This window comes from Convolutriloba macropyga, chromosome 7 (assembly GCF_964194025.1).
Source record: "Convolutriloba macropyga chromosome 7, txConMacr16.3, whole genome shotgun sequence".
Classification (NCBI taxonomy): domain Eukaryota; kingdom Metazoa; phylum Xenacoelomorpha; order Acoela; family Convolutidae; genus Convolutriloba; species Convolutriloba macropyga.
In genome coordinates, this window is record NC_134474.1 from 36,202,998 (window position 1) to 36,230,942 (window position 27,945).

Below are 27,945 nucleotides of genomic sequence, written 5' to 3' on the forward strand. Positions count from 1 at the left end.
AATTACGCAATAGAGAAGGTAACGCCAACTACTCAAAACAATTTTGAAATTCATGCATGATAACTGTATTTTTGATTGCATAAAATAAACTAACCAAGCGCCCGAACTTGAAACATCAATATCCATCAGCAACACCATGCGAAAAACCGTCCTTCATTGCTTTATGAGAAAGTGAGGGTAACTCAGTGCGATATCAAATCAAACTTCACAATCTGGTGGTTTGCATTCGGTTTACAATCTGGTAGCATTTACTCTAAATTTTAAATGCGATCTGCGCAAAATTACCAGCTGTCTTCAATAAATACTTACTGTCTTTCTCAGCAGTTGTGCCTTCGTCCTTGAAAGGACTCGAATGATCAATAGAAGTTTCGGTTTCGTCAATACGCTCGTTGAGAACATCAGCAGCTGAGTTTGATATCATTACATCAAAGCCACTCACATGTTGATTTGTGGAATTGCCTTGTGTCGTAGTTAACTCGTCAAAATCGGAGTTTTGACGCGGCTGGCTGTTGTTAAATTCTATCACGAAACTTTTGTCAATGAGTTTTGCCAAATCATCCAGAACAGGATCTAAAGCACTTTTTGTTTGAAAACTGAGTTCAAGAAATAGACCGAGTAATGATGTCATTATGTAATGTTGATTACCTTTTTTATGTTTGTGTGATGGTGTACTGGTGACATTCAGATTTCCTAAAGCGATCATTTAATTTACCATTGGAACAAGAGCATGTATATAAGGTCCGGACAAAAAACATAGGCCAAGTTTCTGACGAATTGCTCTTGAACGATTGGACTTTAAGAGTACAATGAGGAGGTTTTCCTATCTTACTCAGCTAACCCTTTTATGAGAAGCAGCAGAGTTCACACTACGCATGATTAGAACACATACACCAGCCTTGAAGTACGTAGACCACCAACCAATGATATAGCAATTTACAAAAAGCACAATAAAAAATTGGAATGGTCTCAAAACAATAGAAAACGTAACTGAATATTAAAGTCTTCAACCACGTCAACTAAATCACCCTTAGAAATCAAAATCTATTTTCCATTAATACCACAGAGGGACGAAATTTTATTCAAAAAGCCACAAAACCGTTTACCAAAAGTGCTGTCAGAGTAGAAGAAATCATTTGCTGAAACTGATTCGACTAAATTGATTCACTAATAGAAAAACATAGCTGGCAGCTTGCCAGAAAATAGCTGCAATAGCTTCGTAGATCTGCAGTCTCAAAAAGATGTAAAAAAAGTTCTTTTTATTAAATGCTGAGAGTTCTTTTTATTAAACGATCAGATGTTATAATTTGATCAGGAATCTGTTTAACTTATTGCTGCTTCTATTAGCTGCTCTCAAATATCTCATATACTCTTCAATTACAGTGACGCACTAACTTAACCTTATCTCTTCGAATTAAAATAAAGAAAAGTCGACTACAGAGTGAGGAAGTCAGTTTTGAGAGAGGTAAGTCACGTGAGACCAAAAACTCAAACATAGCCGGCAAATTGTCAAAAATTAATTGCCATTAACGCGCTTGATGCATATTAAGATTGAAACAGAAAAAAGAAGAGTTAGAAATTGACAGAAGTTTTTTCCAGTTTCAAAAAATGTTCTAATTCGGTGCGAATTAAGTTTCAATTAGAATCTAAAACAATACTTAAAACAGCTTCTAAACTGACAGCTATTAGGCTTAATACATAAGTTACATAAGTTAGTTAGCCGTTACTCTAATGGACTTTGATAACCTATAACCTAACACACTATGACTTAATGACCGTGCTTTATCAGTTTATCACTTTTGTTTTGATTTTGCTCCTTTGACATCAACCGTATCTACAACACTGTGTAATTCGATGCATGAACGAAATTAGAATCTAGTCAAATGAAATAGCGCGTGAGGTAAGTCGCGAGTCAACCATGAAAATCGCGGCTAATGTAAAACGACTTATGATCAAAAGTTAAAGCGAATTTAAGAAAGGAGAGCTCTTAAATTATAGCCCTTGATAGGCTGACTGCGGCTATTAAGCCAATGAACAAAATAAATGTCCACTATCAGTGCAAAATGAAGCCACGCACGCAATTCAGTTGAAACTGCATAAACGATTGAACAAAAAGCAGATTTAAAGTGATTGAGACGTTACATAGTCGTAAAAATCTTGACGACCAAAAAAGTAGCAGGACAAGTCCTGAATTACAATTCAAAGAATTGAATTACCTAATAACCTGACATTTAACATTTTCATAGTAACGTGTATTTAAGACAGTCAACAAAGCCCCCGACCCTAAATGCGCGAAAATTAACAAAACATCGAAAAACAATAAAAATTTTCTTCCAAGATTTTTGACAAAATCAACTCAATGCAACCATAAAATGATTGTATAATATAAAAATCTTTTGAGAGTCAATGACGGCAGCCAACACTGAAGAAAACTGAAAAAATCTGAAACTCCAGTGGCGCAAAACTGAAAAAATCTGACATTCCAGTGGCGCCAAACTAAGAGAATATCATAACTATCCGCCAAAACCTTTGACCTTAGCATATCAAAGATTTTAAACTCAAAACATACTTCTTAACAGTCCTAATGGCTGAAAAAGGGACGATAGAATTATAAAAGAAGGCAGGATTTGCGATTTCAATTAAAACATTAATAAAAACGTATCTCAGTGGACAATAACGTTAGGTAGAAGTTGGAGCCAATAGCTTGCCTAAAATTACACCGCCTTAGAAGGTTAACACGAAGTTGTTTTTTGAGACTAAGCGAAAATACCACAAAAACAAAAACAGAGACAAAACTTTTTTTTTATAAAAGCAGGTACCAAAATCTCAAAAACGATTGCTGTCTATCAACTAAATAGATTCACCTACTAGTCATTGACTGAATAGATTCACCTAATAGTCATTGGCAACCGAGGAAACCTGCCGTTAATGAGATTAAGAGAAAATATTATTTAAAATTATTTGAAATTCGTAAATCAGTAAATTCAAAAGGCGTACGCGTCGAAAAAAAGCTAGAAACAATAATTTTAATTAAATTAAATTCTTCAGCAGCCGATGAGATTTGTCTTCAAGGAAGTTAAGAGACAATACAATAAATTAGGCAAGAAAAAAATCGCAAAACCTCATTAATTCGAAATATTTCTTGAAAAGAATGAAAGTTAAATTCATAGAGAGAATTATCGTTGAATTGAAACAAATCACACAACGAAAAAAATCAAATAGCGACCTACGAGACCTATCCGTAATGAGAATAAATGATAATGCTACGAAATGTACAGTCAATCTCATTAACCAAAAATCAATAAAATAATTAATGTTGCTAAAGTTTCAAAACTAGCCATAAATTCAAACACTTAATTAGTTTCATTTAAGCCTAATAGCAACCATTGATACTGCCATTAATGATACCAGGGGACAAGACAACAAAAATAACTTTAGAAGGGGCGAAAACAAGATTTTCATTATTTTTGATAACAATAAAAGTCAAAGCAGGTAAAGCATTAGCTGCCCAGCGATGAGTTAAATCAATTTCAAATAGGCGCCATTGGAAAACTTTTGTATCATAATAATATCACTCAAGAGATGAAAAACTGAAAACAGCAGTCAAATTGCCTCGCGTGGAAAATTTGCTTTCGAAAACCTAAAATTTTGTTCAAATATCAACTTCACTTAAAAGGTGCTTAGAAAAACACGCTTCGAACCTACTCCCTCTTGTCGCTTCCTTTATAATTTCAACGTGATTAAAATCACCACTCTAATTTGACTTCTCACTGACGTGAAGAGCCGAAAAAAACGTGAACAGATCTTAAAAAAAGACAGCACACCAAACAATCCAAATGATTTGGAATGTAAAATAACCATAGGAGGGCCAATAGTAGCCTCAGCTATCACTTTGCGGCTATTAAAAGAAAACCGTTGAAATTGAAAAAAAATTGCGAATTTAAACTTACTCGCCTATTTGCTTCTTTTAATAATCCAGCAAGACTAATTTCACTACTTCAATTTGACTTCTCATTGCCATTATAATATCAAAAAATGAAACGATCTAAAAGGGCCCAATGAAATCCAATTCTTTGGATTGTAAAAAAAAACACGATCAGAACAATAAATACCTAGCTATCGCTTCGCAGCAATAAATTAAGCAAGTAGATAAACTCACATCTCCAAAACTGACATCGAGAATATTTGAACACAGCTGGCAGATTGCCAGAAAACAGCCCCACTAGCTTCGTAGAACTGCAGTCTCACAAAAACAGTAAAAAAAGTCAGACCAAAAAAATTCGTCTTTTCAATGAAGGCTGATATGTTATATTTTGATTTAAAATCTGTATAAGTTTTTGCTGCCTCTATTAGCTGCTCTCAAATATCCTTCATTTAGAGTGACACACACTCATTTGACCTTATCTCTTTGAATTGAAGTAAATAAAAGTCAATTTCAAAGAGAGGAAGTCATTTTTGAGAGTGACGTATGTCAAGTATGACCAAAAAATTTAATCAAGCGATTGAACAAAAAAAATTGCTCCACTAAGAGAAAAAAATGACGTCACACACGCACTTCAGATCAAATTGCATGAACGAATGAACAAAAAGCCGATTTGGAGTGGTTGTGACGTCATGTGGTTGTAAAAAAAATCGCCGAGAGGAAATAAAAAAACATAGCAGATCGAGTCCTGACGTACAATTCAATAAATTTTCATTAACTAAACAGAAAACTAGACCTAAAACGGACTATGAATGGATTGGGAAAACCATTTAGAAAAACAGCCAATAAAAAAACTGATAGAAACAGTAAAAACCAAAGTCAAATTGCCGCATGTGAACAAAAAATTTCACGCCGCAAAGCCACTCGCCTTTTCACTCCACTTCCTATTTCGGCCTGACCAAAATCACTACTCCAATTTGACTTTAAAAATCATGAAAATGTGTGAACAGATCCTTAAAAAAAGACAGCGCCCAAATAAAATTAAATTGTTTGAATTGTAAAAAACCAAGAGAAGGCCAATAATAGCCCTAGCTATGGCTGTGCGGCTATTAAAAAACAAATAACCGAAGCAGGCGAGCGGCTTTGAACTGAAAAAAAACACTAAGGTAAAGAGTCATATACAACACAATTCCTCTTTAGGCGCCATTTTTGCTCAAAACCTTTTTTTTGTGCTAAGGTGTGAAATTTTGAAGTCAACAAGATTTCATTCTCAATTTCTGCGCTTACACAGACAACATTGTTAAGCTCCTTTGTTCTTATACTGCTTACCACGCTGTCGTGAAATATATGTATAAAAAAATACAGAGCCTGCTATATGCTGAAAAAGCGAAAAAACCAAAATGACTCATTACAAGAGTACTGATTATAGTTCAAACGTTTAATATTTGAATATTTGGTGTTTGTCGCGCTTTTTAAAAATTCTATTAGTATACGTAGTTTCTTGGTACCATAGAGTATATATTAAGTGAATCAAAATTGAAAACTTGATTCGATGATAACCGAATTCGAAAAGTTGAACTAATCAAAAATTATGAACCAATACCAAAAATTTACAGCTTTTCAATCAAGAGTATACTTTTATACTTTTGGAGAGAGTTTATAGGCCTAAGAGACCAGTTTTCAAGTATCTCACGCTGAGGAGATCAGATTTCTAAATTTTTGCGCTACCAACTCAACTAACAATAAGACAATTGTGAGTTATCATTAAATTGACAAATTGAAAATAGGAAATTAAAATTGCCAGCAATTTCTTACCATGAGAGTACAAAAAACAAGTCTGATGAATTAATTGAAAAAAAAAACAGAACACCAATTAAAAACTAAACATTCTGGCTGCTAGCTTCAAGATTTTTTTAGCAGAAGAATCATATTAAGCAGTGAACTTGGACAAATAATTGCTCATTGTTTATGATGAGTCGAGGAATTTATACGAGATCATTTGCTGACGACTTTGAGCTTAACTTTTGTTCGTGAAATTGAATGTCATAATTTCGTTTAAGAGCCAACTTTGAACGTGGTGAAGTGCTCTCCCTGCTCAGTATTTTGACAGCTTGTTTCAAGATTTCATTGAGATGCAACTACGACTCAATAGATCAGCAAGTTTAAGTGCGCTAATATAATTAAACATCAAACTCGTCTCCAGAATTCATAGCTTTCAAACAAAATATTTGGTTCTATTAAAGATGATTTTGTTCCCACCTCACTTAACGGAGAGACTCTTAAGTTGGGCGAGAACAAAACAATCATCATTAGAACAAAACTATTCTTGTCTGAAAACCCTAATTTCACCGATGGTTCTCTTATGCTTTTAGTCAGCAATTGTTCCCTAATGAAAATGAAAAATTTAAAACATAGCCGACAGATCGCCGGAAAATAGCCGCGATAGCGCGATAGAAGATTGTGGCCTTCCATGAATTGAAACAACTAAAGAAATAAGATAGACAGATCGACAACCGGTCCTTTAATAGACCGCTAGACTTTTCGGACTGTCAATTTTTTGACGGTCTATAAGGAAAAAGCCCTAAAAGAGCTTTTCCAAAATTGATATTCAAAATCAAAAAATCAGGACTAATAATCAAGAATGAGGGCATGTAAGTTTGGCACTACTTAGATGCACACTATTTACTAGTAAATGTTCATAAAAATTAAAGTTCCATAAGTGAGTTCAGAAGTCAATTTAGTGAGGTAAGTCACGCAATTGACCTAAAAGCAGTAATGACGTCACGTACACAAATTTTAACTGCAAATCAGTAAAAGTCACTGAAGTCATTGAAAAAGTCAATTCCAAGAAGTCAGGTCGTAAGACTCATCGATGAAGACGAATTAAAAAAACATAGCAGGACAAGTCCTGAAATACAATTCAAAAAATTGAATGAAAAACTTAGAAGCAGGTCAATTGATCAATACCAGCCAAAACAAACAAAATCATCTAAAAAAATTGAGAAACTAAAACAATCAAACAAACTAAACAAAAATATATTGCTTAAACTCTTGAGGCTTTTACCCCAAAGGCAAAAGTTGATCCCTTTAAATATACCTAATTCAAACTTATTTTTGTTTCTGAAATCGGTCAAGTATTATATCTGCAAAACCTGAAAAAAATTCACTGGCCCTTGAAGATCGATTAACTCGATCATGACCAAAAAGAAATCAAGCGCTTACTCGAATGAAATGCTGCTGAATATTGTATTATGATTATTTTCAGAATCAATTCTGTGCCTCTAGAAGCTATCCAGCAACCCTATTTAATCCTTAAAAAAATTCATTGGCACAAAGATCGATAGGCAATAATTAAAAATAGAAAATCGTGCGTTTTAATGTTGAAAACCATTCAATTGCCGCCTAGCAACTAGTTAATAATATACTATCAAACCCTGGATGAGGTTACCTGGCTACTGCGGCAAGAAAAACTGAATAAAAGACAAATGTTTAAAAACTTGAAAATTGCAAATTATATCAAAAAATTTCATAAAGTTGGAAAGATTAAATTGCTGAAAACAAATCCATTGCAACTATCAACCACGCAGCAATTTTTCATCAGACCGTAAAATACGTTTTCTGGTATTTGAGAATATATAAATAGCAAAAATTGACCAAAACTTTTGGAACTTTATAAATCAATTGTCCCTAAAAAACTATGCACCATATTATCAAACCTTAAATGAGATTCCCTGGCCCCTGAAGCTGGAAAAACTCAAAAAAAGACAAAAATTTTCAAAAAACTCGAAAAAAATTGCAAAAATTAGTATGATTTTGCGTTGTTGTGTTTGTAGTACCAAAACATATAGCTCATAAAATGGTCATAACAGGTAATTTTGTCTCGCAAAAGGCCTTCATCAACTTTTAAAAATTTCAACCTAAGACTAATCAGACAAAAAACTCAAAAAAATCGCAAAAAAAAACAAGAAAAATTGCACCACTTTGAGCCCAAAACTCCTAAAAATTACCTTTTAACCTTAAATTAAGGCCATCCCAGCAGCTGCGTCACTCTAAGCATTTGAAGGACTACTAAAGCCCACTTTGGGCCTCTCATGAAACTTAATGCCCGCTGGGCTTTACCTGTTTATCCCGTTTTGAAAGATCAAAGTCATTGAAAAAATGTGTGAACACGTCTTACAAAAACAGCGCCCCAATACGATTCAAATTCTTTGAATTGTAAAAAAAACCACGATGTCGCCAATAATAGCCGCTATCGCTTCGCGGCTATTAAACATTGACTAACTTATGTTTTCGTCAAGAGGAGGCGTTGAACAGCGTTGAAGGTCATTATCATTTGTCGCCACACATCTCATGTAGCCCTCTTCCTCCTCTTTAATATCCGTTTCTTCTCCGCGTGTCTCGTTGTTCGCTTGGTTACTCTGGACAGCCTCCATTTTGTCCTCAAGTGCCTGATTCCGAACCGTCGAATGATCAATTACTGACAAGACATCATCGTCACTCCTGATGTCAATAACTTCCTCTTCTTCTTTAATCGCGTTCAAACCACGCTTTGATTTTACTTTTGGCTCCACGTTACTGTCGTCTGAACAGTGGTCAGCATCTGAAAACGGCAACAGGATACTGCATTTTTGTCTTTTTCGCCGGTTACGTTGATGGAAGATACACTAACTGCAAGGTTCGGATTATTCGTTAAGAGCATATGCTGAGTTCAATAATATTTTGAGGTCATATACAATTTGAAGGCCATATAGTCAAGTGTCACCATAACACCACCAGTCAAATTGTTTAAAATTGGAAGCTGTGATTTTTATGCAATCACGTACTAGTTTTTAATTTTTTTCCGATTCTTCGCGTGTTTACTTAGATTTATTTACAATGGCGATTAAATTAGCTCATCATTCCGACCATTAACACTTGAAAAATCATGGGAAACAAAGGGAAAATTGCTTAAAATGGCCATTTCTTTGACGAATTCATGATGACACAATATGATTCAAGAAGCACAAGATTATTCACATCTCTGGAACCTTAAATTAAAATAGAATTTCATTCGGAGAAACTGGAAAAAGAATAGCACTGAACGTATCAATGATATTGAAGTAAATCGTATAAAAAACATAACCGACTAAACGTCGGAAGAATTGCTCTTGAACGACTAGTGGGAGCTCTAATCAATTGCAGCCTGCTTCAGTCGGTGGGGGGGGGGGGGAGGGGTAGCCTAAATGGGACTAAGAAGTTCTATAGTGGGCTTCAAATAACCATATTAGAGGTTAACATATACCACTATTAAGATTTAAAGTAAAAAAATGACACCAGTTTCGGCGCATTTTTTATTTGACTCTTAGTATTAAATTGCCGCCAATTGAGTTCAGTTGCTTGAAATTGTGATTGAGAGAGAATTTTAGATCACGCGAAATGCAAAAAGTCAAGGGCGTAAAAGTCAAAACCGTCAAGCGAAAATTTTGCATAAAAAAAAGACACACACGTTTACAATAATTGCTATGAACTGCGTTCAAGAGCAATTAAACAGAAACAAGAGAGAATGAAAAAATATTGGAGACGGTTCACATTGAAATTAGACAAAACAGAGTTTCTGTTCACAAATCAGCAAAAAACCAATTAGCTTCAAACTTCGTTCGAGAGCAATCAAAGTCACAAGGACAATAATAATAGCCGCAATCATTTCTTCGTTCGAGAAGTTTTGAAAAAATCAGAGACAAAAGTACCTATATAAAAATTAAAACATACCCGGCAGATTGCCGGAAAATAGCCGCCGTTGATTCCAATAAGCATGATTGGGATTGAAATAATAGAAGATATTGAAAATAAAAGATTTTTGTACAAAAACATTTTTTAAGTCTTCTGTTTCTTAGAGAGAGGCTACAGGGTTAATATCAATACCAATAAGCATTAGAGATGGTAATTAAGACTTACAGGAACGACGTTCAAATAACGGGCTTCTAAAATTGAGCTTTATGGGTTTATCCCGTTTATATTTCTGACTTCCATTTTTGTACTAACTCTGTTCATTTTGAATTGCTTTGCTGAGCAACTGATGTTCAAAATCACGTTTAGCAGAATGAGAGAAGAGAAACTAGCCTAGAGAAGTCAAAGAGATTTCACGCAAAAAGTTGAAAAGGCGGCAAAATGAGGTAAAGCGAAACATTTTTTTATTCGACGAAGTAAAAAAACATAGCAGGACAAGTCCTGGCGTACAATTCAAAGAATTTTCATTGACTAAACAGAAAACTAGACCCAGAAAGGACTATGAATGGGTTGGAAAAACCATTTAGAAAAAATCCGATCCAAAAAATCGAAAAAAAACAGTAAAAATCAAAGTGAAATTGCCGCAAGTGAACAAAAAAACCACTACCGATAAAGCGAATTTTTGTTCAAACACCGTATTCTCACTCTACTTTAAAATTAGAGCGAAAAAAATTCACGCCGCAAAACCACTCGCTTTTTCGCTCCATTTCCTGTTTCGGCGTGGCCAAAATCACTACTCCAATATGACTTCAAAAATCATGAAAATGTGTGAACAGATCTTAAAAAAAAGACAGCGCCCCAATACAATTCAAATTCTTTGAATTGTAAAAAATAGGAGCGCTATAATAGCCGGCTGAGAAGATGAGGGCGGCTATTAACAAGAATGTATTTGGAAAACCAACTCACCTTTGTAATTTAGGTAGTCATCACTCAGCACAGTTCCCTTAAAGTCATCATCGTCCTCATTATTACTGCTTCTAACATTGCTTGACCACAATAGCCGGTCTTCAAAGCCTGGAGGACAGTCGACAATTGGTTCGACTGTGGGTTTTATGATCTGAGACTCCAGTCTGCTCATCTCCAGGGCTTTCTGCAGATCCGCATCTGACCAATCGTCCTCCGCAACATCCATCAAGCTCAGCTGCAGTGCCTAACAATAACACTGATGTAATAAAACGTCGAAACGCTAGCAAAACGTGAGTATTCTCATTCCACATTTTTACCTATATACCCTTTTCCTTCACCATCTTTCTTGACACAAAAAATAGAACCAGAGCCTGTAATCAATACAACTCAAACTTGCGAGCAAACCATCCTAACAGGAAAGTTCACTTCTAAATAAATTGCCAAATTGCCAGGTACTATAAAGTTTTTGGATCTTTTCCGTTTGTGCCCCAGTTTAGTGGGCGCATATTACTTGCACCCCCAAACTCACGTGCCATATTTTTTTACGTAATGATTTACTATGTAATGGCACGTGCTCTGTAACTTGGGGGGGGGGGGGGGGCGGCGTATAACGTACAAACGGGGGGGGGGGGGGCACAAACGGAAAACATCCAGTTTTTTATCATCAACACAAAACTCTTTTAAAATTTACTATTTCCAATCTTTCAGGACCTATCGTTCGTAAGAGAACAACAAATTTTTATTTGGAATTTGAAGCAATGCTTTCGACGAAATGAAAGATGCCTTTGAGAAAACTAGAGATCCAAGATGCAACTGGCTGCACACAGATCGTTACGCGATTATTGCAGCTCCAATTTGAAACGAAAAAGATAATATACCGAATCCTGTTCTTTGTCTGTGTATTCCGTATAAGTTCAATACCTAAAAAAATACGAAAAAACAATGCAAAAATAAATGCATAAATAAATAAATACTGCCTCAATTGAGCAAAAAAATCTTATAGCCATTTTGCATCAAAATAGGAGACACGGAAACGTCCGCTGACAAAAATCAATATAGATGAAACATATTGCAGTAATGCAGAAAAAATCGTTTTTCAAAGTCGTACTCGTCTCATAATTCAATCCATATAGGATAAAGAGGAGGGAAGAAAGAAATAGCTCAAAATTTTGCAAGAATCTTTGAAAAATGAAAAATATACCGACTAAATGAAAACATAGCCGGCAGATTGCCGGAAAATAGCCGCCGTTGACGCGCTTATGCACATCGGGATTGAAACAGAAAAAGGAAAAGGTAAATTGACCAAATTTTTTAAATTTTTTTTCAGTGCCAAAAAGTGGTCTAATTCGGCATGCAGCTTCAATTGCATTCTAAAACTATACTTAAGTCAGCGTTTAAACTGAAAGCTAATGCACTTAAAACCAATGTCAGCTAGCAAACACTCTAATGATCTTTGATAACCTAATTCTCAATGACTTAATTACCGGTTACTTCATCGGTTTATCCCGTCTCTTTTGATTTTGCTCGTTTGACCCTGAATTTATTCACTAGCTCGCGTAATTCATTGAGTGAATGGATTTAAAAACCATTCAATTGAAGCAGTGAGTGAGGCAAGTCAGAAGTCAAACGTGAAAGTCGTGACATATGTAAAACGAAAAACGTGATAAAAAGGTAAAGCGAATTAAAAAACATAGCAGGACAAAGAATTTTCATTGACTAAACAGAAACTAGACCAAGAACGGACTATGAATGGATTGGGAAAAACAATTTCGAAAAAAAATCCGATCCAAAAAATTGAAAAAACAGTAAAAATCAAAGTGAAAATGCCGCATGTGAACAAAAAATCACTAGCGAGAAATCGAATTTTTGTTGAAACACCGTTTTCTCACTCTACTTTAAATTTAGAGCGGAAACATTTCACGCCGCAAAACCACTCGCTTTTTCGCTCCCCTTCCTGTTTCGGCGTGACCAAAATCACTACTCCAATTTGACTTCAATAATCATGAAAATGTGTGAACAGATCTTAAAAAAAGACAGCGCCCCAATACAATTCAAATTTTTTGAATTGTAAAAAGGAGAGCGCCAAAATAATAGCCGTTGAGAGGCTGACGGCGGCTATTAAAAAACAAAAATACAACGACAAATTGCTCTCGAACGAGGGGCGGGGTAATTTGAATAGAGGGGGCTGTAGCTTCGATAAACTTTGTGAAACCGCAAAATCTCGCGTGCTAAACTAATGCATTAAGCACTCACCTATTCTGGCTTTCAATTTTCACGTCTCCCGATCGAGTTAATTTCTGAATAACAGCTCTTTAGATCACGCAAAAATCAAGAAGTCAAGCATGAAAAAGTCACCATAGAAGTGAAATTAGAAAAAGGTTCTAGAAAAAAGGGGGGAATTAATAGGGGGATCGTTCACGAGGAATTAATAGTTTTGTGGAGAATTTCGCGACATTCAAACATTTGGTCGAAACCGAGAGAAGCGGTTTCCAAAAAGAACAGAGACAAGTTCGTGCCGCACACCAGATCTAAAGTCCTGCAAAAATAGGCGGCTAAATATCAGGAAACTTAAATCAAATATTATGGTGCCGCGTAAAATTAAAATGTACGCGACAATAAAACTCGGAATTTCGCACGTGACGAAGAAATTCCGTTGCATTAAAAAATTACATCATTGAATAACCGCTCTACTTGAGAAGGCTACCGGGACAAGAAGTTCAAAAAATAACGCAGCAATGCCCTGAATAATTTGGAGCAATAATCTGTTTTAAACACTCTAAAAAGTATCGTTCGAAAAAAAATTCCACCGATATTTTTCTTAAGGTCGAAAAGCAGATACAAGATATTTTTAGGTTCGGAAATAAGAGTGGATTAAAAATATCTACGCGAATGTATATCATCCGCTGAAAACAGCAAGCGAAACGCATATTTAAATTTAAAAATTAAGGCGAGGACAAAACCTATACTAATCTTCAATTTTAATTTAAAGAAATACAATCACGTATGATCCCCCAGTTCACCTAGGCATAAGGAAGAGAACCTTCTCATTAGGTTAATTAATTTGCTGATTTGATTTCATTGTTAAAATTCTATTCAGAAATAGTTGGATGATTTGTATACAACATTTTTTGTTCCGAGCCCGTTTAGTGGGGGAGGGGTGAAGCTATATGCTCAACTGTTTTTCTTAATCAGTCAATTTTGGTCAATTCATATATTTATGGCACAGAGTTGTGAAAGGCATCATTAGAGCGACTGTCAAACGTAGAAAAAATCATACCAAAATTTTTAATGGAATTTTCTCTTTTTCCAAGAGCTCTCGGGGTTTAATGTATTGGTGAAGATTGTCTGATTTTCACACTTTTGTTCACTTATTATTAAAACTTGTTTTGATATGATTATACAGAAGCGTTAAATCTTTTAGAGTGATATGTTCGCCAAATTTTGTCCAATTTTTATAATTACATCTCTTAAATAAGAACCCGAGCCAAATCAGTTATTTCAGCCAAAACTGCTAAAATTCTGAAGAGAACTGCATTAACCCTGATCAGATAATCTTTATACACTAATATGAGGGCTAGTTGAACCTCAGCTATCTAGCAAAACAAATTGGAACAGCAGTCGATTTAACGCAATTGTTAAATGTATAATTTGTTCTTTACACAATTACGCGTTTATAATAATAGCAGAGAAGCGATTAAGAGGGTGTTACTGTCTACAATTGGAAGGGATTTCAATGACGGTAGTAGTAACAAACCTATACACCTGAACTCACTTTTTGGCTCTTTTTACCCAAACATGTTCGATCATGCGCGCGGATGAAAAGTTCTTGGCAATTATTCCCTGTATGTTAGGATTGTTGCCTGAATATGTAATAGACTTACCTTAACTCCATTATTTTAAGTAGACAGGTACCTTCTTTGTTTATAAGGAGTAATTACAGAAGCTGGTAAACTGTAGAGAAAACTGTTTTTACGCACGGTAAGGGAGCAATTGACTATGGGGGTATCGTGCAATGGGGGTAATGGAGTGGAAATCCCATAAAGATTATAGGGTATAGCTTTTGCATGAGAGTAATAGGTTTTAGCGGTTACATGTAGAGACGCTACTTGGTAAATTCCAGAAGTTGAAAATTACATTCCACTTATTGCATGGAGATAATAGGGTATAGTTTTACCTTGCGGATAAAACACGTAGAACTGATTTTCTGCAAGCAAATAAAAGAGCAAAGATTTGAATCAGGATAGAAGGAAACAGAATTGCATGTGGCTAATAAGGTAAACAAAGTTTGCCATGGGGAAAAAAGGGTGTAGATTGCAGCCTTTGCAATTAAGTAATGGGGTGAAGATTTGATTGGGTTTAATAGGGTAAAACATTGCATACTATTTAGCCGAACAAAATTGCCGTTGGGATAGTAAGATATAGGTTTGACTGTCGGCAAGATAAGGATAAGATTTGAAAAAAAAATATTAGGATTCAGATTTGCATAGGGATAAAAAGATATAGAATTGTCTTGTTAAAAATGTGGTATAACTTTGAATAACTACGATATAATATATACAGGAAATAATTTTGAATATCTGCACGCTCGTAACATGGTGAAGATTGCTTGGTTTAGTATTTTATGGAGACAAAAGGGGGTATAGATTCCAATATCTGCACACAAGTAAAAAAAAGGAAGTGATGATTTGAATCTTGATAAAAGCTTGTAGTATCAAACAATAATTATAGAGTAAATTTTGCCAGGCAGATAGTATTGTATATAATGGATTATATGCAATTGGGGGGGGACAAAAAGGTTGAAGATTTGAATCTGAATACTAGGGTATAGTACTGAGTGGAGGTTAAAGGTAGGTTTTATTAAGATACTGTTGTATAGAATTCAATAATAGCAAGCATGAAATTTGAGTAAACATTTGAGTCGGTAAGGTAGAGTACGGTTTTGCATGGAAGATAATAGGGAATAGTTTTGCCATTAGAGTAATATACCGGTGCCATATAATTTTTTAAAGCAAAAGTTTAAACATTGGTGAACACTAAGTAAATCTTGATATGTATTAGTTTTAGTGATATGAAGTACGAAAGAGTCATCAAAGGTCACCTGTACATCATTATTTTCCTCTCAATGTACAAGTCCTAGAGAAGATTTTCTTATGTAAAAGTTGATCGTTTAGTAAAAACTAACACAAAACTACTTAAGAAAACATCAATTTTGCTCGCATAACATATTAATGAGTCATCAAAGATCAATTGTACAACATTTTTTTCCTCCTAATGTACAAGTCCTAGAGAAATATTTCTAAAGGAAAAATTGTTCCATAAGTAAAAACTAACACAAAACTTCTTTAAAAACATCAATTTTGCTCACATAACATATATATGAGTCATCAAAGGTCAGTTGTACAGCATCTTTCCGTTTTAATGTACAAGTCCTCGAGGAAAAATTCTTAAGGAAAGGTTGTTCCATCAGTTAAAACAAACACAAATCCACTTTAAAAAATATCAATTTTGCTCACATAACATATGTATGAGTCATCAAAGGTCAATTGTACATCATTTTTTTCCTCTTAATGTACAAGTCCTAGAGAAAAATTTCTTAAGAAAAGGTTGTTCCATTAGTGAAAACTAACACAAAACTACTTTAAAAAACATCAATTTTGCTCACATAACATATATATGAGTCATCAAAGGTCAATTGTACATCATTTTTTTCCTCTTAATGTACAAGTCCTAGAGAAAAATTTCTTAAGGAAAAGTTGTTCCATTAATGAAAACTAACACAAATACATTTTAAAAAACATCAATTTTGCTCACAAAACATATGTATGAGTCATCAAAGGTCAATTGTACATCTTTTTTCCCTCTTAATGTACAAGTCCTAGAGAAAAATTTTTTAAGGAAAAGTTGTTCCATTAGTGAAAAATAACACAAATATACTTTAAAAAACATCAATTTTGCTCTTATAACATATGTATGAGTCATCACAGGTCAATTGTACATCATTTTTTTCCTCTTACTGTACAAGTCCTAGAGAAAAATTTTTTAAGGAAAAGTTGTCCCTTTAGTGAAAACTAACAAAAATATACTTTAAAACACATCATTTTTGCTCACATAACATATGTATGAGTCATCAAAGGTCAATTGTACATCATTTTTTTCCTCTTACTGTACAAGTCCTAGAGAAAAATTTCTTAAGGAAAAGTTGTTCCATTAGTGAAAACTAACACAAATATACTTTAAAAAACATCAATTTTGCTCATATAACATATGTATGAGTCATCAAAGGTCAATTGTACATCATTTTTTCCCTCTTAATGTACAAGTCCTAGAGAAAAATTTCTTAAGGAAAAGTTGTTCCATTAGTGAAAACTAACACAAATGTACTTTAAAAAACATCAATTTTGCTCACATAACATTTGTATGAGTCATCAAAGGTCAATTGTACATCATTTTTTTTCCTCTTAATGTACAAGTCCTAGAGAAAAATTTCTTAAGGAAAAGTTGTTCCATTAGTGAAAACTAACACAAATGTACTTTAAAAAACATCAATTTTGCTCACATAACATATGTATGAGTCATCAAAGGTCAATTGTACATCATTTTTTTCCTCTTACTGTACAAGTCCTAGAGAAAAATTTCTTAAGGAAAAGTTGTTCCATTAGTGAAAACTAACACAAATATACTTTAAAAAACATCAATTTTGCTCACATAACATATGTATGAGTCATCAAAGGTCAATTGTACATAACTTTTTTTCCTCCTAATGTACAAGTCCTAGAGAAAAATTTCTTAAGGAAAAGTTGTTCCATTAGTGAAAACTAACACAAATATACTTTAAAAAAGATCAATTTTGCTCATATAACATATGTATGAGTCATCAAAGGTCAATTGTACATCTTTTTTTTCCTCTTAATGTACAAGTCCTAGAGAAAAATTTCTTAAGGAAAAGTTGTTCCATTAGTGAAAACTAACACAAATATACTTTAAAAAACATCAATTTTGCTCACATAACATATGTATGAGTCATCAAAGGTCAATTGTACATCATTTTTTTCCTCTTAATGTTCAAGTCCTAGAGAAAAATTTCTTAAGGAAAAGTTGTTCCATTAGTGAAAAATAACACAAATATACTTTAAAAAACATCAATTTTGCTCTTATAACATATGTATGAGTCATCACAGGTCAATTGTACATCATTTTTTTCCTCTTAATGTACAAGTCCTAGAGAAAAATTTCTTAAGGAAAAGTTGTTCCATTAGTGAAAACTAACACAAATATACTTCAAAAAACATCAATTTTGCTCATATAACATATGTATGAGTCATCAGAGGTCAATTGTACATCATTTTTTCCCTCTTAATGTACAAGTCCTAGAGAAAAATTTCTTAAGGAAAAGTTGTTCCATTAGTGAAAAATAACACAAATATACTTTAAAAAACATCAATTTTGCTCTTATAACATATGTATGAGTCATCAAAGGTCAATTGTACATCATTTTTTCCCTCTTACTGTACAAGTTCTAGAGAAAAAATTTCTTAAGGAAAAGTTGTTCCATTAGTGAAAACTAACACAAAACTACTTTAAAAAACATCAATTTTGCTCACATAACATATGTATGAGTCATCAAAGGTCAATTGTACATCATTTTTTTTCTCTTAATGTACAAGTCCTAGTGAAAAATTTCTTAGGGAAAAGTTGTCCCATTAGTGAAAACTAACACAAATATACTTCAAAAACATCAATTTTGCTTACATAAAAATTATATGAGTTATCGAGGGTCACCGTATATACGAGTCACCAAAGGTCAATTGTACATCAATTTTCCTCTTAATGTACAAGTGATAGAGAAAATTGTCTTAGGAAAATGTTGTTTAATTAGTGAAAGTTAACACAAAACTACTTTTAAAAAACTTAAATAAAGCTCACATAAAGTATATATGAGTCAGCACAGGTCATTTGTACATTATTTTTCCCCTCTTAATGTAGAAGTCATAGAGAAAAATTTCTTAAAAAAAGTTGTTCAATTAGTGAGAAGTAACACAGAACTACTTTAGGCAACCCTAAATACTGATCACATAAATTAAATATGAGTCGTCAAAGTTCATATGTACATAAATTTCTCCTCTTAATGTACAAGTCATAGAGGAAAATTTCTTAATTAAAAGTTGTTTAATTAGTGAAAGTTAACACAAAACTATTTTAAAAAACTTAAATGAAGCTCAGATAAAGTATACATGAGTAGCACAGGTCATTTGTACATTTTTTTGTTTACTCTTAGTGTAAAAGTCATAGAGAAAAATTTCGATAGCAAAAGTTGTTTAATTAGTGAAAAGTAACAGAGAACTACTTTAGGAAAACCTAAATACTGCACACATAAAGTATATATGAGTCATCAAAGGTCATATGTACATCATTTTTTCCCTCTCATTGTACAAGTCATAAAGAAAAATTATTTGAGGAAAACTTGTTCTATGAATGAAAACAAACGCAAAACTGCTTTGAAAAATGTCAATTGCGCTTACATAAAGAATATATATGAATCATAAAAGGTCCTTTTTTCCTCTTAACGTACAAGTCATAGAGAAAAATTTCTTAGGGAAAACTTACTGCTCAGTTAGTGAAAATTAATACAAAAATGTTATAAAAAAATCAATTTGTCTAACATAGTTGATATATGAGTCATCAAATGCAACTTGCACATCTTTTTTCCTCATAATGTTCAATTCATAGAGAAAAATTTCAACAATTTCAAAAAAGAGTCAAAAAAGTTCATTTGTACCTCATTTTTTCTTCTAATTTACAAATCTAGCGGAAAATTTGTTTGCTTGAGGTTGTCTCCTTAGTGAAAACTACCAATAAAATATTTAAATTTTCAGTTTCGTCCAAACAAAATTTCTATGAGTCCCAAAAGGTCATTTTTTAATTTTTTTTCCTTTTAAATTACAAGTTCCAGAGAGAAATTTGATTCCTAGCTAAAACTAAAAGAATACTTGAAAAAGCATCAATTTTGTTTACATTAAGTATAAATGAGTCATCAATATTTGCTTGTGCATCGCCCCCCCTCCTAAATTTACAAGACCAGAACAAAAAAAATTCTCATGTGAAAGTTGTTTCATGTGTCATCATGTGTCGTCTAAATTAATGTGAGAGTCATCATAAGTACATCGTTTTGCACTTAGCTTACTAGTTACAGTGAAAATTACCTTCTATGAAGTTGTTTTGTATCTGATAGATAAAACAAAAAACATAAAATTGTATCAATTTTGCTCATAAAAGGTAAATATGAGTATAAGTGAAATAAAGTGTTAAATGTACATCATTTCTTTTACTTAGGGAACAAGTCCTGGAGAAAAGTACAAGTAAAAAAACGTTCATTTCTGAAAATTAACGCAAGATTATTTTGAAATGTATTAGTTTGTGTCATAAAAAATATAAAATGAGTCATAAAAGTTTTATTGTACATCATTGTTTTCCCTCTTAATGTACAAGTCGCAGTGAAAAGTTCATAAAAAACTCTTTCATTGGTGAAAATTAACAAAAAAACACTTTACTTTGCATTAGTTCTTTCCATAAAACGTATGTACGAGTCAGCTAACGTCAATGTTCATTTTATTCCACTTGAGGTACAAGTATTGGGGGAAAGTTCCTTCATTAAAAGCTTTTTCGTAAGTTAAAACTCGTTCAAGACTTCTTAAAACTTTACGCAAACTAAAACGAGACTCATTTTTCCCTTCATAAAATACAAGACTCTGGGCGAAGCCTTCAGAGACTCATTTTTTTAAGAAAATCTCGATCAATCAGCAAAAACTAACGGAAAAATTCTCAGAAGAGTATCAGTAGGGTTTAATAGGGTAAAACATTGCATACTATTTAGCCGAACAAAATTGCCGTTGGGATAGTAAGATATAGGTTTGACTGTCGGCAAGATAAGGATAAGATTTGAAAAAAAAATATTAGGATTCAGATTTGCATAGGGATAAAAAGATATAGAATTGTCTTGTTAAGAATGTGGTATAACTTTGAATAACTACGATATAATATATACAGGAAATAATTTTGAATATCTGCACGCTCGTAACATGGTGAAGATTGCTTGGTTTAGTATTTTATGGAGACAAAAGGGGGTATAGATTCCAATATCTGCACACAAGTAAAAAAAAGGAAGTGATGATTTGAATCTTGATAAAAGCTTGTAGTATCAAACAATAATTATAGAGTAAATTTTGCCAGGCAGATAGTATTGTATATAATGGATTATATGCAATTGGGGGGGGGACAAAAAGGTTGAAGATTTGAATCTGAATACTAGGGTATAGTACTGAGTGGAGGTTAAAGGTAGGTTTTATTAAGATACTGTTGTATAGAATTCAATAATAGCAAGCATGAAATTTGAGTAAACATTTGAGTCGGTAAGGTAGAGTACGGTTTTGCATGGAAGATAATAGGGAATAGTTTTGCCATTAGAGTAATATACCGGTGCCATATAATTTTTTAAAGCAAAAGTTTAAACATTGGTGAACACTAAGTAAATCTTGATATGTATTAGTTTTAGTGATATGAAGTACGAAAGAGTCATCAAAGGTCACCTGTACATCATTATTTTCCTCTCAATGTACAAGTCCTAGAGAAGATTTTCTTATGTAAAAGTTGATCGTTTAGTAAAAACTAACACAAAACTACTTAAGAAAACATCAATTTTGCTCGCATAACATATTAATGAGTCATCAAAGATCAATTGTACAACATTTTTTTCCTCCTAATGTACAAGTCCTAGAGAAATATTTCTAAAGGAAAAATTGTTCCATAAGTAAAAACTAACACAAAACTTCTTTAAAAACATCAATTTTGCTCACATAACATATATATGAGTCATCAAAGGTCAGTTGTACAGCATCTTTCCGTTTTAATGTACAAGTCCTCGAGGAAAAATTCTTAAGGAAAGGTTGTTCCATCAGTTAAAACAAACACAAATCCACTTTAAAAAATATCAATTTTGCTCACATAACATATGTATGAGTCATCAAAGGTCAATTGTACATCATTTTTTTCCTCTTAATGTACAAGTCCTAGAGAAAAATTTCTTAAGAAAAGGTTGTTCCATTAGTGAAAACTAACACAAAACTACTTTAAAAAACATCAATTTTGCTCACATAACATATATATGAGTCATCAAAGGTCAATTGTACATCATTTTTTTCCTCTTAATGTACAAGTCCTAGAGAAAAATTTCTTAAGGAAAAGTTGTTCCATTAATGAAAACTAACACAAATACATTTTAAAAAACATCAATTTTGCTCACAAAACATATGTATGAGTCATCAAAGGTCAATTGTACATCTTTTTTCCCTCTTAATGTACAAGTCCTAGAGAAAAATTTTTTAAGGAAAAGTTGTTCCATTAGTGAAAAATAACACAAATATACTTTAAAAAACATCAATTTTGCTCTTATAACATATGTATGAGTCATCACAGGTCAATTGTACATCATTTTTTTCCTCTTACTGTACAAGTCCTAGAGAAAAATTTTTTAAGGAAAAGTTGTCCCTTTAGTGAAAACTAACAAAAATATACTTTAAAACACATCATTTTTGCTCACATAACATATGTATGAGTCATCAAAGGTCAATTGTACATCATTTTTTTCCTCTTACTGTACAAGTCCTAGAGAAAAATTTCTTAAGGAAAAGTTGTTCCATTAGTGAAAACTAACACAAATATACTTTAAAAAACATCAATTTTGCTCATATAACATATGTATGAGTCATCAAAGGTCAATTGTACATCATTTTTTCCCTCTTAATGTACAAGTCCTAGAGAAAAATTTCTTAAGGAAAAGTTGTTCCATTAGTGAAAACTAACACAAATGTACTTTAAAAAACATCAATTTTGCTCACATAACATTTGTATGAGTCATCAAAGGTCAATTGTACATCATTTTTTTTCCTCTTAATGTACAAGTCCTAGAGAAAAATTTCTTAAGGAAAAGTTGTTCCATTAGTGAAAACTAACACAAATGTACTTTAAAAAACATCAATTTTGCTCACATAACATATGTATGAGTCATCAAAGGTCAATTGTACATCATTTTTTTCCTCTTACTGTACAAGTCCTAGAGAAAAATTTCTTAAGGAAAAGTTGTTCCATTAGTGAAAACTAACACAAATATACTTTAAAAAACATCAATTTTGCTCACATAACATATGTATGAGTCATCAAAGGTCAATTGTACATAACTTTTTTTCCTCCTAATGTACAAGTCCTAGAGAAAAATTTCTTAAGGAAAAGTTGTTCCATTAGTGAAAACTAACACAAATATACTTTAAAAAAGATCAATTTTGCTCATATAACATATGTATGAGTCATCAAAGGTCAATTGTACATCTTTTTTTTCCTCTTAATGTACAAGTCCTAGAGAAAAATTTCTTAAGGAAAAGTTGTTCCATTAGTGAAAACTAACACAAATATACTTTAAAAAACATCAATTTTGCTCACATAACATATGTATGAGTCATCAAAGGTCAATTGTACATCATTTTTTTCCTCTTAATGTTCAAGTCCTAGAGAAAAATTTCTTAAGGAAAAGTTGTTCCATTAGTGAAAAATAACACAAATATACTTTAAAAAACATCAATTTTGCTCTTATAACATATGTATGAGTCATCACAGGTCAATTGTACATCATTTTTTTCCTCTTAATGTACAAGTCCTAGAGAAAAATTTCTTAAGGAAAAGTTGTTCCATTAGTGAAAACTAACACAAATATACTTCAAAAAACATCAATTTTGCTCATATAACATATGTATGAGTCATCAAAGGTCAATTGTACATCATTTTTTCCCTCTTAATGTACAAGTCCTAGAGAAAAATTTCTTAAGGAAAAGTTGTTCCATTAGTGAAAAATAACACAAATATACTTTAAAAAACATCAATTTTGCTCTTATAACATATGTATGAGTCATCAAAGGTCAATTGTACATCATTTTTTCCCTCTTACTGTACAAGTTCTAGAGAAAAAATTTCTTAAGGAAAAGTTGTTCCATTAGTGAAAACTAACACAAAACTACTTTAAAAAACATCAATTTTGCTCACATAACATATGTATGAGTCATCAAAGGTCAATTGTACATCATTTTTTTTCTCTTAATGTACAAGTCCTAGTGAAAAATTTCTTAGGGAAAAGTTGTCCCATTAGTGAAAACTAACACAAATATACTTCAAAAACATCAATTTTGCTTACATAAAAATTATATGAGTTATCGAGGGTCACCTGTATATCAATTTTTTCCTCTTAATGTACAATTCCTAGAGAAAAAGTTCTAAAGGAAAAGTTGTTCCATTAGTGAAAGTTAGCTCAAAACTACTTTAAAAAACTTAAATAAAGCTCACATAAAGTATATATGAGTCAGCACAGGTCATTTGCACATCAATTTTTCCTCTTAATGTACAAGTGATAGAGAAAATCGTCTTAGGAAAATGTTGTTTAATTAGTGAAAGTTAACTCAAAACTACTTTAAAAAACATCAATTTTGCTCTTATAACGTATATACGAGTCACCAAAGGTCAATTGTACATCAATTTTCCTCTTAATGTACAAGTGATAGAGAAAATTGTCTTAGGAAAATGTTGTTTAATTAGTGAAAGTTAACACAAAACTACTTTTAAAAAACTTAAATAAAGCTCACATAAAGTATATATGAGTCAGCACAGGTCATTTGTACATTATTTTTCCCCTCTTAATGTAGAAGTCATAGAGAAAAATTTCTTAAAAAAAGTTGTTCAATTAGTGAGAAGTAACACAGAACTACTTTAGGCAACCCTAAATACTGATCACATAAATTAAATATGAGTCGTCAAAGTTCATATGTACATAAATTTCTCCTCTTAATGTACAAGTCATAGAGGAAAATTTCTTAATTAAAAGTTGTTTAATTAGTGAAAGTTAACACAAAACTATTTTAAAAAACTTAAATGAAGCTCAGATAAAGTATACATGAGTAGCACAGGTCATTTGTACATTTTTTTGTTTACTCTTAGTGTAAAAGTCATAGAGAAAAATTTCGATAGCAAAAGTTGTTTAATTAGTGAAAAGTAACAGAGAACTACTTTAGGAAAACCTAAATACTGCACACATAAAGTATATATGAGTCATCAAAGGTCATATGTACATCATTTTTTCCCTCTCATTGTACAAGTCATAAAGAAAAATTATTTGAGGAAAACTTGTTCTATGAATGAAAACAAACGCAAAACTGCTTTGAAAAATGTCAATTGCGCTTACATAAAGAATATATATGAATCATAAAAGGTCCTTTTTTCCTCTTAACGTACAAGTCATAGAGAAAAATTTCTTAGGGAAAACTTACTGCTCAGTTAGTGAAAATTAATACAAAAATGTTATAAAAAAATCAATTTGTCTAACATAGTTGATATATGAGTCATCAAATGCAACTTGCACATCTTTTTTCCTCATAATGTTCAATTCATAGAGAAAAATTTCAACAATTTCAAAAAAGAGTCAAAAAAGTTCATTTGTACCTCATTTTTTCTTCTAATTTACAAATCTAGCGGAAAATTTGTTTGCTTGAGGTTGTCTCCTTAGTGAAAACTACCAATAAAATATTTAAATTTTCAGTTTCGTCCAAACAAAATTTCTATGAGTCCCAAAAGGTCATTTTTTAATTTTTTTTCCTTTTAAATTACAAGTTCCAGAGAGAAATTTGATTCCTAGCTAAAACTAAAAGAATACTTGAAAAAGCATCAATTTTGTTTACATTAAGTATAAATGAGTCATCAATATTTGCTTGTGCATCGCCCCCCCTCCTAAATTTACAAGACCAGAACAAAAAAAATTCTCATGTGAAAGTTGTTTCATGTGTCATCATGTGTCGTCTAAATTAATGTGAGAGTCATCATAAGTACATCGTTTTGCACTTAGCTTACTAGTTACAGTGAAAATTACCTTCTATGAAGTTGTTTTGTATCTGATAGATAAAACAAAAAACATAAAATTGTATCAATTTTGCTCATAAAAGGTAAATATGAGTATAAGTGAAATAAAGTGTTAAATGTACATCATTTCTTTTACTTAGGGAACAAGTCCTGGAGAAAAGTACAAGTAAAAAAACGTTCATTTCTGAAAATTAACGCAAGATTATTTTGAAATGTATTAGTTTGTGTCATAAAAAATATAAAATGAGTCATAAAAGTTTTATTGTACATCATTGTTTTCCCTCTTAATGTACAAGTCGCAGTGAAAAGTTCATAAAAAACTCTTTCATTGGTGAAAATTAACAAAAAAACACTTTACTTTGCATTAGTTCTTTCCATAAAACGTATGTACGAGTCAGCTAACGTCAATGTTCATTTTATTCCACTTGAGGTACAAGTATTGGGGGAAAGTTCCTTCATTAAAAGCTTTTTCGTAAGTTAAAACGTTCAAGACTTCTTAAAACTTTACGCAAACTAAAACGAGACTCATTTTTCCCTTCATAAAATACAAGACTCTGGGCGAAGCCTTCAGAGACTCATTTTTTTAAGAAAATCTCGATCAATCAGCAAAAACTAACGGAAAAATTCTCAGAAGAGTATCAGTTTTGTTCGCGAAAATGTAAATGAGTCATTAAAAGTCAATTTTAAATCATTTTTCACCCTCTTAAAGTACCCAGAGATAAGATATTTAGAAAAAACTTGTTTCATTAGTGAAAACTAACATGCAAACAATTTGAAATGTATTACTGTCGGTAATGTAAATTATATATGCGTCATCAGTATGTGTAATTGTACGTAATTTTTAATCCGCTCAATATACATGTCCCGGAGAAATAATTCCTAAGTAAAAGTTGATTCATGGGGAAAAATTACTTAAAATTATTTCAAAATGTATGAAGCTCGGTCATATAAACTATAAATGAGTCATCACTAGTAAACAATAAATCATTCATTATCTTTCAATGTACAAGCAGTAGAGTGAAACTTAATCAATGAAAGTTAGTATTCTGAAAAGAAAAAAATATTCAAAGGAACATCTATTTTATGCACTTACATTACATATGATTCATCCGGGCTCAGACGTACACAATCTCAGATCACATAATGTACAATAGTACAGCAATTTTGTGAAAACTTTTTTTTCTAGAAAGTTGTTTTGAATGTAAATTCTTCAATGGAAACTTTCACTTTTGTGCTCATTGTCGAGAAAGAAATGTTCGATTGTTTATAGTTTCCCATCTCTCAAGGTACAAGTGTTATACCAAAATATACCTATCGATAACTTCCACCAACTCACACCAAACTGTGTTACAGATTACTATGCATGAGTTGGAATTAACCGATGTACGTCTGACTCAGTGTTAATTTTTTTTTGTATAAGTAGCTAGAAGACACCAACACTCAAGAGTTTTTAAAAAAAGTCTGGAATTTTTTTCCAAAATTGGTAGACAAAGAATTTGTTGTTGATTGTGCAAACTGGTTTTTCGTAACGTAGTTATAACGAAACAAATTTACGCACTTGCAACTAAAATCATTATTTTTTCCCTTTTTTGAAAAACGAAGCAATGAACCATGCTTGCACGAAAACCTGCCAAATAGAACTCTAATTGCATGCATGGTTCATTGCTTCGTTTTTCAAAAAGGGAAAAAAATAATGATTTTAGTTGCAAGTGCGTAAATTTGTTTCGTTATAACTACGTTACGAAAAACCAGTTTGCACAATCAACAACAAATTCTTTGTCTACCAATTTTGGAAAAAAATTCCGGACTTTTTTTAAAAACTCTTGAGTGTTGGTGTCTTCTAGCTACTTATACAAAAAAAAATTAACACTGAGTCAGACGTACATCGGTTAATTCCAACTCATGCATAGTAATCTGTAACACAGTTTGGTGTGAGTTGGTGGAAGTTATCAATAGGTATATTTTGGTATAACACTTGTACCTTGAGAGATGGGAAACTATAAACAATCGAACATTTCTTTCTCGACAATGAGCACAAAAGTGAAGTTTCCATTGAAGAATTTACATTCAAAACAACTTTCTAGTAAAAAAAAAGTTTTCACAAAATTGCTGTACTATTGTACATTATGTGATCTGAGATTGTGTACGTCTGAGCCCGGATGAATCATATGTAATGTAAGTGCATAAAATAGATGTTCCTTTGAATATTTTTTTCTTTTCAGAATACTAACTTTCATTGATTAAGTTTCACTCTACTGCTTGTACATTGAAAGATAATGAATGATTTATTGTTTACTAGTAATGACTCATTTATAGTTTATATGACCGAGCTTCATACATTTTGAAATAATTTTAAATAATTTTTTCCCCATGAATCAACTTTTACTTAGGAATTATTTCTCCGGGAC

At 32.3% G+C, this 27,945-nt stretch overlaps 1 protein-coding gene across 1 annotated transcript in view; it reads right to left on the minus strand.

The window, feature by feature from the left end:
• The window catches only part of LOC142342821 (uncharacterized), a 75,317-nt gene that overhangs the window by 10,407 nt on the left and 36,965 nt on the right, over positions 1-27,945 (minus strand). Inside the window, exons 14-17 of the mRNA XM_075394418.1 lie at positions 10,592-10,835; positions 8,202-8,519; positions 646-690; positions 310-570 (exon numbers count right to left, since the gene is read on the minus strand). Of these exons, the coding sequence (XP_075250533.1) occupies positions 310-570; positions 646-690; positions 8,202-8,519; positions 10,592-10,835 (868 nt within the window). The remainder of the gene's footprint in view (positions 1-309; positions 571-645; positions 691-8,201; positions 8,520-10,591; positions 10,836-27,945) is intronic.